The 13,207-nt window shown below is 53.3% G+C and overlaps 1 protein-coding gene across 3 annotated transcripts; it reads left to right on the forward strand.

Annotated features, from left to right (window-relative positions):
* Window positions 1-330: 330 nt before the first annotated feature.
* LOC309400660 (protein HEG-like) lies at window positions 331-9,186 on the forward strand. 3 transcript variants are annotated; one of them, XM_081969240.1, is made up of 13 exons: window positions 331-514; window positions 923-992; window positions 1,170-1,268; window positions 2,186-2,314; window positions 3,022-3,110; window positions 3,424-3,482; window positions 4,174-4,331; window positions 4,505-4,633; window positions 6,499-6,541; window positions 6,999-7,036; window positions 8,122-8,200; window positions 8,440-8,575; window positions 8,708-9,186. In XM_081969240.1, exons 1-13 carry the CDS (start codon window positions 335-337, stop codon window positions 8,861-8,863), a joined length of 1,365 nt encoding a protein of 454 aa, XP_081825366.1. In that variant the 5' UTR covers window positions 331-334; the 3' UTR covers window positions 8,864-9,186. The 3 variants fall into 3 exon arrangements, with proteins under 3 accessions (XP_081825366.1, XP_081825368.1, XP_081825367.1); XM_081969241.1 differs by lacking the exon at window positions 923-992 and having other exon boundaries at window positions 339-514; window positions 8,708-9,185; XM_081969242.1 differs by lacking the exons at window positions 923-992; window positions 1,170-1,268 and having other exon boundaries at window positions 338-514; window positions 8,708-9,185.
* Window positions 9,187-13,207: the final 4,021 nt, after the last annotated feature.

Consider the following 13,207-nt stretch of genomic DNA (forward strand, 5'->3'; position numbering starts at 1 on the left):
TCCTGCTTGAGCAGTGGGGTTGGACTAAATGACCTCAAAGATCCCTTCCGGCTCTATGATTCTGTAAGGGTCTCCTGCTCGAGCAGGGGGTTGGACTAGATGGCCTCTGAGGTCCCTCCCAACTCTGTGATTCTGTAAGGCTCTCCTGCTTGAGCAGGGGGTTGGACTAGATGACCTCCAAGGTCCCTTCCCAATCTGAGTCTGTAAGGAAACGGATATGGCCATGCGCCTGTTTTAGCAGTTCCTGGGGCCCCCACGGGGGGGGGATCCTGAGAGAGGTGGGCAATGCCGGTGTTCCCTGCCCTTTGCCCTGGCAGCCGGCAAGGATGGGTTAATGAGTACCCGGATAGGAGGGGATGGGCGGTCCAGGATTCCCTCCCTGCGCCCCTCCTCCAAATCCCCCTCCCCCTTCAGCGCAGCTCCTCGGCTGGAGAAATGTGGAGGGTGGGCTTCTCCTTGGCCCTGGCCGCCCTCCTGCAGGGGGAACTGGGAATCGGCGGCGGGCGCGGCGCAGGTGAGTGACCGGATAGCGCGCAGAGCTCACCTCCTACGCCCTCAGGAGGGGGAGGGAGGGGGGACCCATCGCCCGCCTGCCCTCCCCGCCCCGGGCGACCCAGACGCATCCGTGGGGCAAAGCAGCAGCCCTCTCTGGTTTTTTTCCCTCCGGCGGGACGATCAAGCAAACTTTCCCGGCCGCGCAACGCGGACGAGGCAGGAGCTGCGCCCGATCCCGGGGATTATCCCGGCTAAAGAAGGGGTCATTTACCCCACCCGAGAGGAGGGGGTCTCTCCATCGGAGATCCCCATTGGCAGGGAGGGAGGTGCCGATTCATTCTCCCCCCTCCCCGCCCCCCTTCTGTGCCTGCCTCATTCCCGACGTTCAGAAAGTCTTAACTCGGGTTTGTTCCATTCCACGGTTTAGACGCCGCCTGGGTCACATGAGATACGGATGTTCCGTTATGCGACTCGCACGTGGGATGTCATGCAAATAGGTCATTTTTGTTCCTGGGGTGTCTTTTCCACCTGGGGAGTTGGAAGGGGCCTCGGAGGTCATCCAGTCCAGCCCCCTGCTCCAGCACAAGACCTATTTCGGACCAACCAAGGCTTGCCCGGTTCTCTTTTCAAAAGCCCCCAGTGAGAGCAATAACTTCCCCCTTTTCCTCCTTCAGTGGAGAACAGGGTCAGCCAGACTTCAGACCCCCCCTTTGCATGGGACGAGACCCTCCCCACAACGATGGTCAACTGGACCAGTGACGCACCAGAGACGGGTAAGGGGGCTGGGACTCCCTTTTGCACTGAAAAACAGATCCAGGCAGGGTTCCCCCCCCCCACCCCCGAATTGCCCTGAATGAGGAAGGGGCAGCGGTCAACCTGTGAGCGGCACCTGGCCTTAGGGGCGTGGTGCAAGGGGACCACCCACCCCTCCCTCACTGCCTGATCCCCCCCCCCACATTCATTGGCCCTGCCTTGTATCCATCCCACCTCTTTGTTAGAACCCAGAACATAGGATGATGGGGTTGGAAGGGACTGTAGAGGCCATCTAGTCCACCTCAACCCTCACCCTGACAATCGTAGAATAACATAGTTGGCAGGGGACCTTGGAGGTCATCTAGTCCCAATTATGGGGGTAGAGGCTACAAAACAGCCCCACCTGATCCCCGGCAGCCATGATGGAACTTGGTACAAGCCCTCCTCGATTTACAATGCTTTGCTAAGTGACCGTTGAAAGTTACGACAGTACTGAAAAAAAGGGACTTGGGATTGTGTTCACACTTAGGACCGTTCAACATCCCCACGGTCACGGGGTTTACACTTGACGACGGACTCCCATTTATTGTCGGTCGCTGTGTCCGGGGGGGGGGGGTGTCACAGGATAACGATGAGTTTCCGATGAGCCACGTCAAGGGGGTAGCTGGGTTCGCTTAATGACCGTGTAACTAACTTCACCACAACTTAACCAACGTGGGGAGGGATGTCGTCGGACGGAGCGAAACTTACTTAAACATCTCACTTGGCGGCAGACGTTCAGGGCTCCGTCGTGGTCGTATGTCGAGGAGGCTCCACCTCCAGTGCCCTGGGATGCCCTCATTTCCTTTCAGGCTCCTTTCCTTGGAGCCCCCCGCCACCCCCCCCTCGCAAAGACGGGGTTCCAGTGTCACAGACAATGTCCCCCCGTTCCTCACAGGGCCCCCGAGCTGTCATGTACAGGAGGACTGCCCCCCCTGGAGCTCCTGCGAGGAAGACCATGTGGGACGCCAAATTTGCCGCTGCGGGCTAGGCTACCATCTCCACCCTGTGTTTGGCTGCGTGCCAGGTAAGGGGGCAACTTTCACCCCACACACCCTCAGGGATGGTGGGGGGGAGAGATGGTTTCATGTGCCACCTCGATCCCACTACTTTGGAGACTAAAGTTTTGCTCCTTTGTGCGGCCCGGTTCCTAACAGTCCGCGGCCCCAGACGGGTCCACAACCGGAGGATAGGGAACCCCTTATCAAAAGGAAGTGGGTGGGGGGAATCCCCCTGTAGCTCCCCCCAGGAGACCCTGACGCCAGACAAGTGTCCAACCAGAGGCCCTCGGCTGCTCCTCTTTTCCGGGAGGGGCTGCCCCTTCCAGCCCCACTGCCCTCTTCCCGGCTGGCAGCCAGGTGAGTGCCACGCGTTGCTCCTGCATGCAAGGGCCAAGGGGGCACTGCCCGTCCCAGCCTTGGTTCGGCTGGGCTTCAGCAAAACGGTGAAGGGGGAGGGTGGGAGGGATGGATGGCTTGGGGGCAGTGAGAAGAGTCCAGTCTGAAAGGGGAGGGAGGGAGGGCTTGGGAACGGCGGGTTGACAGGTATTTCCTTCAGCACACAGAGTGAACTGACAGCCCCTCCCGCCATAAAATCCTTGCCTCCTGGTTGGGATTTGTCCCACCCCACACCCAGGGCTCCACCTGAGCCAAGATGTGGGTGGAAGGGCAGGGGATCTGGCTCACACCCTGGACCCTCGAATTGACGGCCAGGGCCATGGCTACCATCTTGCAGTCAAAGTCTTCCCTGCCCGGCTGACGGTCTGCAACCTGGAGCCCCCAGAGTTGTCATCCTTGCGGGTTGCCTGCCAGATCCGACACTTGGTAAGCCCCCCCCCCCTCAAAGGACGGAGGCTGCCCCCTTGGTGGCCATGAACCCACATGCCCGTGGGGCTAAGGCAGAGGCAAATTACCATCCCTTCTGATTGGGATGGGGAGCTGTTGGTTGGAGTTCCTGCCGTAGCACTGCCCACCCCCCCTGCCTGCAGGCCACCAAGCACCCTTGCCGGTCCCCAGCAAGGCTGGGAAAGGAGAGAGTCCCCTGCAGTGGGGGGTGGGGTGGGACACATTGGAGAGCCTCAGGGGCAGGAATTGTGCCCCGTGCCTCCTTGTCATGCCTGAATGTCTCTCTCCGTAGTTCCAGTGCATCCTGGGCCATTTGGAGGGGTACCTGGACTCCCGGGTTCATGCGTTGAAGTGAGTCGGTGGAAGGAGATGGGGCAGGGGGGGATGAATTTGTGGGCCTGCCCTGGAGCTTCCTAGGACAGGGACCCACAACCTTTGGGGTGCTGCGGACCAAGAGCAGCTTTTCCACAGACCGGGTTACAGTGTAGTTTGGTGTTTCCGCAGGCGCGTGGATGGGGCTTCGCGAGAGGATGAGAAAGATCTTGGGGACTATCTAGTCCAGTGATCCCCAAGTTTTTTGGATTGGCAGACCGGCAGAGATAGGGGATGGTTCCGCCTGAGTGGAGCTGGGCACCGAGTACCTGCGCTCCCTGCTTGTACGGCTGTAGCCCCGGGCACATACGGGCTCGCCTGTCGCTCGTACAGCCCGGTTCCAAACCAGCCGCAAACGTGGGGGTTGTGGACTCCTCTTGTTGTCCACCTCCCTACGGCTCCCTGACAGAGATCCGGCCGGCCTCGGCATAACCCTTCCAAGTCGTCAAACTCCAGTTTGCCCCCCAGGGGAACAAAACCTGTTCCTGGGAGGAGAATTGCTCCGCTCTCCCACCCAACTCCTCTTGTGACTATCTCCTGCATCAAGGACAATGGAATCGGAGGTCCCTCAGCCCCCCAAACGTCTCAGAGGAACGATGAACCTAGAGTCACAGGTGGGAGGGGTCGTGCACCCCCAGTCACCTGCTGACCCTGACCTCTGGCTCTGCAGCCTGTCCAGCCAAGAGGTGACCATCCTGCACCATTTTTCTGCTCGGGGGCCGGTCACAATTCACGAGGTGGACGAGGCGGTGGAGGCCTTCCCAGTGCAGTGCCACAACAGCAGCCTGCAGGATGCTCTGTTTTGCCACCACGTAGGCACCTACCAGGGTGAGCTGCCACGGGAGCTCAGTCCAAGAGCCCCGGCCCTGGCAAGGAGGGAGGGGGCAGGAGAGGGCTGCCAAACGGCCAATCCCTGAGGATCCTGAAAGGCAGGGCCCTGTAGTTGGCAGCCCCCCTCCCCGCCAAAAAGTCCGTCGCTGACCGGAGCCCTTTCCTTGCAGCCTTGAATCTCTGCCGGCTGGATGTCTGCGACCCCCTCTCGACCACCTGCTCCTCCTCAGATGGTTTGGTCAGCTGCACCTGCCGTCCCGGCTTCTTCCGAGCACATGTCATGGACCGCACCTGCACAGGTGGGCTCCCTTGGGCTGGCCTTGAGGGATCCCTCTCCCCCTCCCTCCGCTACTGTGGGGCACTTCTTTTTCCACTTCCCATTTTCTCTCTTATTCTCATTTTCCCTCATTCTCTCTCTCTATCCTTATTCTCTCTCTCTGTCTTCTCATTTGCTCTCTCATTCTTTCTCTCATTATCTCTTTCTTTCTCTGTCTTCATTCTCTCTCATTCTCCTAATTCTCTCGCTCTCTCTTCTCATTCTCCCATTGTCTCTCTTTCTCTCCTCACTCTCATTCTTTCTCATTCTATCTTCTAATTCTCCCTTTCTCTGTTTTCTTTATCTCATTCTCTCTTTCATTCTGTCTCCCTCTTCTCATTCTCTCTCTGTCTTACCATTTGCTCTTTCATTCTCTCTCTCTCTCTCATTCTTTCTCTTCCCTTTCTCTCATTCTCTACTTCATTCTCATTCTGTCTCTCATTCTTTTCTCTTTCATTCTCTCTTTCTTGCTTTCATTCTCTCTGTCCTCATTCACTCTCATTCTTTTTCATTTTCTTTCTCTTCTCATTCTTTCTCTTTCTCTCATTGTCTTTCTTTCTCTGTCCTCATTCTCTCTCATTCTCCTAATTCTCTCGCTCTCTCTTCTCATTCTCCCATTGTCTCTCCCTCTCTTTCTCTCATCTTTCTCATTCTTTCTCATTATACCTTCCAATTCTCTCTGTTTTCTTCATCTCATTCTCTTTCATTCTGTCCCCCACTTCTCATTCTTCTGTCTTCTCATTTTCCCTCATTCTCTCTCATTCCCTCTGTCTTATTCTCTCTGTCTCCTTATTTGCTCTCTAATTTTCTTTCTTTTTGCTCTCATTCTCTCTTTTTCTCTGTCCTCATTCTCTCTCATTCTCCTAATTCTCTCGCTCTCTCTTCTCATTCTCCCATTGTCTCTCCCTCTCTTTCTCTCATCTTTCTCATTCTTTCTCATTATACCTTCCAATTCTCTCTGTTTTCTTCATCTCATTCTCTTTCATTCTGTCCCCCACTTCTCATTCTTCTGTCTTCTCATTTTCCCTCATTCTCTCTCATTCCCTCTGTCTTATTCTCTCTCTTTGTCTCCTTATTTGCTCTCTAATTTTCTTTCTTTTTGCTCTCATTCTCTCTTTTTCTCTGTCCTCATTCTCTCTCATTCTCCTAATTCTCTCGCTCTCTCTTCTCATTCTCCCATTGTCTCTCTTTCTCTCTCCTCACTCTCATTCTTTCTCATTCTATCTTCTAATTCTCTCTCTCTGTTTTTTTTATCTCATTCTCTCTTTCATTCTTTCTGTCTTCCTCTTCCCATTCTCTCTCGGTCCTCATTCGCTCTCTCATTGTCTCTCTCTCTCTCAGTCTCTTTCATTCTTCTCTTTCTCTCTCTCATTCTCCACTTCATTCTCATTCTCTCTCTCATTCTTTTCTCTTTCTCTCATTCTGTCTCTTCTCATTTCTCTCTCATTCTCTCTTTCTCCCTCTCATGCTCTTCTAATTCTCTCTCACATTCTCTCTTTTCTTTCTCTTTCTCTTTGTCCTCATTCTCTCTCATTCTCCTAATTCTCTTGCTTGCTCTTGTCATTCTCCAGTTGTCTGTCTCTTTCTCTGTCTTTCTTTCTCTTTCTCTCATCTTTCTCATTCTTTCTCATTCTATCTTCTAATTCTCTCTCTCTTCTTTCTCTTTCTAGCTTACATTCTGTCTCCCTCTTCTCATTCTCTCTCTGTCTTCTCATTTGCGCTCTCATTCTCTCTCTCTCTCTCTCTCTCTCTCATTCTTTCATTCTTTCTCTCATTTTCTCTCTCTCTCTTTCTCTCTTTTGCCGTCTCTTCTCATTCTCTCTCACATTCTTCCTCTCTTCCATCCAGCTTGTGAGAGTGGATTTTGGCTGCGGAATGGCACCTGTGTCAGGTGAGTTGCATTTATGCTCAGCAGAATCGGGTCCTGGATTCTAATTCTGCTTCCGGGGACTCTTCAAACCCCACTCTGGGAATTGCGGGGCTTCCATCGCAGGTCATTTTGAAGAGAGAGAGAGAGAGAGAGAGAAAAGAAAAGGTGGACAGCCATTCGGAATAAAAGACCGGTGAGCCTTCAGCCTCTGGGAGTTGGACTGGAAGGCGTCCCCCCGGGTCCCTTCCGGCCCTTAAGATCCCATGATGAAAAAGAGGCAGACTGAGGCCACTAGAGGGCAGCAGTGCCCATGACCAGGGCTTTGCAAAGCAGAGAAGCCCACCTGGCAGCGGCTGAGGCTTCTGGGTGCCCCAAGTGCAGCCAGGGTGTGTGTTTTTTTCCCCTTCCCACATGGCAATTGGGTTACCCCCCCCCCCTTCCTCCCCGCTGGCCCTCCCACCTCTTCCTTCCCTTCCAGGTGTCTCTTCGGCTTTGGGGGTGCCGCCTGCCAGGACCGTAAGTATCCCCCCCCCCGGGTGGAGTCTGGTGGAGGGGGGGGGGAGCTAGATAGTCTGCTGGAGGAGTGGAAGCCCTGCAGGGCAACTTGCCTGGATGGCATGCAGGGGAACATGGGAACTCCTTGCCACAAGCACTTGGATTGGGAAGGTTGCGGAGGGGGGGTTCTTCCTCCGATTGGGCCCGATCCTGGACCCGGCCGATTCGGTTGATGTGGGTGTACTGAAAGCCCACCCCCCACTCCTTGAGAGCGAGACCCTCCCTCTGAGGCAAGCAGGAGTGCAGAGGCCAAGGGACGGCCCTGGTTAAGACCCCCGATCGTCTGCCCACTCCCCCTGTCTGAGGGTCTCAGCCCTCTGAGCAGTGCAGGGGAGGAGCTGGAGAAAGAGAGAAAGAGAAAGAGAGAGAGAAAGAGTAGGAGGAAGGGAGGAAGGAAGAAGAAAGGAAGGGAAAGAAAGAACAGAAAGGGTGGGGAGGGCGGGAGGAAAGGAAGGAAGAAAGGAAGGAAGAAAGAAAGAAAGAAAGAAAGAAAAAGGAAGAAAGACAAAGAAGAGAAAGGGAGAGAAGATGGTGAAGGAAGGGAGGGAGGGAGATAGAAAAAAAAGAGAAAGAAAGAGAGAGAGCAAAAAAGAGAAAGGGAGGATGAGGGAAAGAAAAAAACAAAGAAGGAAGGAAGGGAAAGAAAAAACAGAAAGGACGGGGAGGGAGGAAGGAAGAAAGAAAGAATAAGGAAGAAAGACAAAGAAAAGAAAGGGAGAGAGGGAGAGAGGATGGGAAAGGAAGGAAGGAAGGGAGATAGGGAAGAAGAAAGAAAGAGAAAGAAAAAAGAAGACAAAGGGAGGGAAAGAAAAACAAACGGAAGGAAGGAAGGAAGGAAGGGAGGAAGATGGGGATGGCTCATATATGACCCCTCAGGCAAGGTCCCAGCCCCCCCTCAAGAACCCCCCCAAAGCCAGTTGGGGTGCTGCCATCTTGGCGATGCTTCGTGTCTGGTGGGGAGGGGGCTTCTGTGTGCAGGGCTGAGCAGGGAAACGGCAGGTTTGGAGGGTTCCCCAGGCTGACCTTTGACCTCCCCCTCCGCACAGCTCTCCTCTTGGCCCTGGTGGGGGTCTCCTGCTTAGCGGGCCTCCTGCTGTGCCTGCTGCTGGCCCTGCTGCTCTTCCGGTAAGAGGGCGGGACCTTGGAGGTCATCTAGTCCAACCCCCTGCTCGAGCAGGAAAAGCCTTACCATTCCTTGAAAGGGAAGGCAGCCATCATTGATGGGGAGGGGGCTCACAGGACAATCTTTTGCCCGGTCGGTAATAAGGCCAGCCTCACCCCACTGAAGCCCACTCCTGGAATGGGCCTAGGTGGAGCCTACTGTGAGTAGGGCTGCCCCCTCTCAGTGGCTTCTCTCCCCACAGAAGAGGTCCCACCTCCCAGGAGACCCCCGTGGCCCTGCCCCTCTCCCTCCGCTCGAGGGTCCTGAGCCTCCCTCGGGTGCGGCCGCCGGGGTTGATGCCGGAGCCCGAAGACTGCCCCCCTTTGGCCCTTGACCCAGTGAGTGTTGAGGGGAGCTGTGGGGGGGGGGAGGATTCAGCTCAGGGATTGGGGTCCCAGCTCCCCCCATGGACCCCCATCCGGCCTCTGAGTTCAGTCACTGTCATCCATTTTGCTTTACGTGCCTTGCAGGAGAGGGAGGGGCCACCCGCAGAAGGAGCCCCTCGGATGAAGACGTTTTGGGGGTCTCGGGGTCCTCCTCTCTCGGCCCCACAGACAATGGGGGGCTGCCGCAACCTGGTCTTCATCGGTGACGCGGGAGAGCCAGCCGAGCGGGATCACTTCTGAGGAGCTGGAAAAGCTTTCAATCAATCGGAATGGAGCTGGAAGGGCTCTTGGAGGTCATCTAGTCCAACCCTCTGCTCTAGCTGGAGACCCTTACAGAAGGACAGAGTTGGAAGGGACTTTGGAGGTCTTCTAGTCCAGCCCCTGCTCAAGGGCTGCAAAGTGGATATATTACCTTCCTTTTAGATCAGGGATGCCCAACCTTTTCAACTTTCAGACTTGTGGACTTCACCCCACAGAATTCCCCAGCCAGCAATTTTGTTCACTCTGTTGAGGTCAGGATATATATTATGTTTGCTGCATATCCGCCATCTACTAATAAAGTCTTCATATTAAAAAAAAATGGGGTTATATCATGTTCACTGCATATCCTCCCCACCTACTAATAAAGTCACCCTGTCAACAAATGGGATGAAGCAGCCCATCTCCATTTGTCCTCCTCCTCCTCCTCCTCCTCCTCCTCCTCCTCCTCCTCCTCCTCCTCCTCCTCCACCACCTCCTCCACCTCCTCCTCCTCCTCCTCCTCCTCCTCCTCCACCTCCTCCTCCACCTCCTCCTCCACCTCCTCCTCCACCTCCTCCACCTCCTCCTCCTCCTCCTCCTCCTCCTCCTCCTCCACCTCCTCCACCTCCTCCTCCTCCTCCTCCACCTCCTCCTCCACCTCCTCCTCCTCCACCTCCTCCTCCTCCACCTCCTCCTCCTCCTCCTCCTCCTCCTCCACCTCCTCCTCCACCTCCTCCTCCTCCTCCTCCTCCTCCTCCTCCTCCTCCACCTCCTCCTCCTCCTCCACCTCCTCCTCCTCCTCCACCTCCTCCTCCTCCACCTCCTCCTCCTCCTCCTCCACCTCCTCCTCCTCCACCTCCACCTCCTCTTCCTCCTCCACCTCCTCCTCCACCTCCTCCTCCACCTCCTCCTCCTCCACCTCCTCCTCCTCCTCCTCCTCCTCCTCCTCCTCCTCCACCTCCTCCTCCACCTCCTCCACCTCCTCCTCCTCCTCCTCCACCTCCACCTCCACCTCCACCTCCTCCTCCACCTCCTCCTCCACCTCCTCCTCCTCCTCCTCCTCCACCTCCTCCTCCTCCTCCTCCACCTCCTCCTCCACCCCCACCTCCACCTCCTCCTCCTCCTCCTCCTCCTCCACCTCCTCCTCCTCTCCTCTCCTCCTCCACCTCCTCCTCCACCTCCTCCTCCTCCTCCACCTCCTCCTCCACCTCCTCCTCCACCTCCTCCTCCTCCTCCTCCTCCACCTCCTCCTCCTCCTCCTCCACCTCCTCCTCCACCTCCACCTCCTCCTCCACCTCCTCCTCCTCCTCCTCCTCCTCCTCCTCCTCCTCCACCTCCTCCTCCTCCTCCTCCTCCTCCTCCACCTCCTCCTCCACCTCCTCCTCCTCCTCCTCCTCCTCCACCTCCTCCTCCACCTCCTCCTCCTCCTCCTCCACCTCCTCCTCCTCCTCCTCCTCCACCCCCTCCTCCTCCTCCTCCTCCTCCTCCTCCACCTGCTCCACCTCCTCCTCCTCCTCCTCCTCCTCCTCCTCCTCCTCCACCTCCTCCGATCCATTCGGGTGAATCCTTGCTAGCTGGGGAATTCTGGGAGTTCTTGAAGGTCTTAGAGTTGCCAAGGTTGGACAGGGCTGCTTTTAAAGCAATCCGTTTTTTTCCTGCTGATCCTTTTGGGATCGATTGGATCAGTGACATTCACTTGGGGATCTGGGTCAGAAAGCCAACAAATAAAACTAAAACTAAAGAAAAGTCCACCATTTTTGAATTCCTGGCTTCCTGCTCCCATCTAACTGAGCCGGGCGGGCCCTTTTGTCCTGTTATGGGGTTTAAATCCAGATTTCTGACGGTCCCACCGATACTTAAACGCTCAGCTCTGTCGATTGTCGGGGGGGCCGGGGGCCACGTAGATGGTGGGGAATTTTGCACAACAAATGCTTCATTGTTGACTTTGTCAACGGGGACATGGAAATGTGACGCAATCCCTTAATCTGGAAACAATTTCAACATGTTCATTTTATTTCATTTATCGATCTCATTTTCAACATCTCTCCAGGTGGGAATCCAACTTTGGCCGTAAACCTTTCGGATAATCAGCTCTGTCAGAGCAAAGGTGACCACACAGCAATCCCCATTAGTTGCTGATTGAGCCCTCTGTGTTTCTCTCCAACATATATGTATAATATGTATATATATATGATATATATATATATATTTTTAGTAGATTTTCACGGGTGTAGGTATGCTGGTTTTGTTGTATTCGGGTCTTTTCCTGCGTAACATTGATATTGTCTTGGCAACGTTTCGGCGAGGTCCCACTCGCCATCTTCAGGCTGGTGTTTTCGGCTTCGTGCTTGTCGAGTAAGGCGTGGTCGGAGCTGTCGTCTTTCTATAAATCTTGGTGGGGTGTGTGGAGTGCTGGCTTTGTTGATGTAAGTGGGTTGATTGGCTGTGTAGTTGCATCCTAATTGGTAGATGGAGTTGATGTCGAAATAGAGAAACACCCCCACAATATAAATAAACGTGACGATACCTCCCCCTATCAGACATCTGGAAACCAGCCAACCAACCAACCAACCAACCTGGTAAACAAACGAGCCCCACCCACCACCCAGGCTGTTACAACACAAAACAACAACGGACCCACAGCTAGCACCAATCAGCACCAATCTACCAATCATGATACAGCCACACATCCAATCAATCCACTTACTGAAACAAATCCAGCACTCCACACACACATGCCAAGATTTATTGAAAGACGGCAGCTTCGGCTATATATATATATGGAATTTGCTGGTTGGGAGGTCTCCCGAAGGGAGTGACGGGCCCCATGGGATGCTGCGACCATCATAAATACGAGTTGGCTGGCAATTTTGTTCACGGGACCACGAGGGAGGATGCGACGGTTGTAAGTGTGAAGAATATCCTAGTGGTCCCAACGGATGCATGATCAAAATCCAGGCTCTTGGCAACTGACTCGTATTTATGACGGTTGCAATGTCCTGTAGTCCCCGTGACTCCCTTTTCACGACTGTCAGCCCAGCAAAGTCCACAGGGAAGTCTGATTCACTTAGTGACCATGTTATAATTTAACAGCCACAGTCATCCACTTAACAACCAGGACAAGAAAGGTGGTAAGATACAGGCTAGATGGAAAAAAGACCAGAAATTCGGTATTATCCAAAATGAGGATAACTTGATAAAAACAAATTAGGGATCAGGGTCAAATGCATGTAAAAGGTTGTATAATGTATTTATACAATACAATACAATACAATACAATACAATACAATACCAATAGTAGAGTTGGAAGGGACCTTGGAGGTCTTCTAGTCCAACCTCCTGCCTAGGCAGGAAACCCTATACCGTTTCAGACAAATGGCTATCCAACATCTTCTTAAAGACTTCCAGTGTTGGGGCATTCACAACTTCTGGAGGCAACTTCTCTTCCACTGATTAATTGTTCTAACTGTCAGGAAGTTTCTCCTCAGTTCTAAGTTGCTTCTCTCCTTGATTAGTTTCCACCCTTGCTTCTTGTTCTACCCTCAGGTGCTTTGGAGAATAGTTTGACTCCCTCTTCTTTGTGGCAACCCCTGAGATATTGGAACACTGCTATCATGTCTCCCCTAGTCCTTCTTTCTCTTAAGCTAAACATACCCAGTTCTGCAACCGTTCTTCATATGTTTTAGTCTCCAGTCCCTTAATCATCTTTGTTGCTCTTCTCTGCACTCTTTCTAGAGTCTCCACATCTTTTTTACATTGTATTGATAGAAATAGACTCAGAAACAGAATTAGTTAAAGATTGTATGATAAAATGGGCACAAAATTTCGAGGAACCAATAATGATGGAAACATGGGAAGAGATTTGGGTAAGAAATGTAAAATGTACACAAGCTCAGAACTTGAGAGAGAATTTCTATAAGATGTTATACAGATGGCATTTAGATCCAAAAAGGCTAGCCTGTATGTATCCGAATCTACAATCTAAATGTTGGAGATGTGACTGTGTTAGTGCCACATACTACCATATTTGGTGGACTTGTAAAAAAGTTAAAGCATTTTGGATAAAAATATGGTGGGTTATTCAAAATATGTTGAAAAAGAGGATAAAGTTTACACCCCAGTTGTTTTTATTAGGCATAGTTTCAGACTGTACTGCTATAGAGACTAATCTGATCTTGAACCTAATGACGGCAGCAAGATTGTTGGTGGCACAATACTGGAAGAAGGAAGAGTTGCCTACCATCCAAGAATGGACGTTAAAAGTAGTAAACTTAGCAGAGATGGCCAAAATCTCAGCGTATCTGAAGGACCACTTGAGAAGCACAAGCTGGACTGGAGAAGATG

Source organism: Natrix helvetica, assembly GCF_964273705.1.
Source record: "Natrix helvetica genome assembly, chromosome: W".
NCBI classification, from domain to species: Eukaryota; Metazoa; Chordata; class Lepidosauria; order Squamata; family Natricidae; genus Natrix; species Natrix helvetica.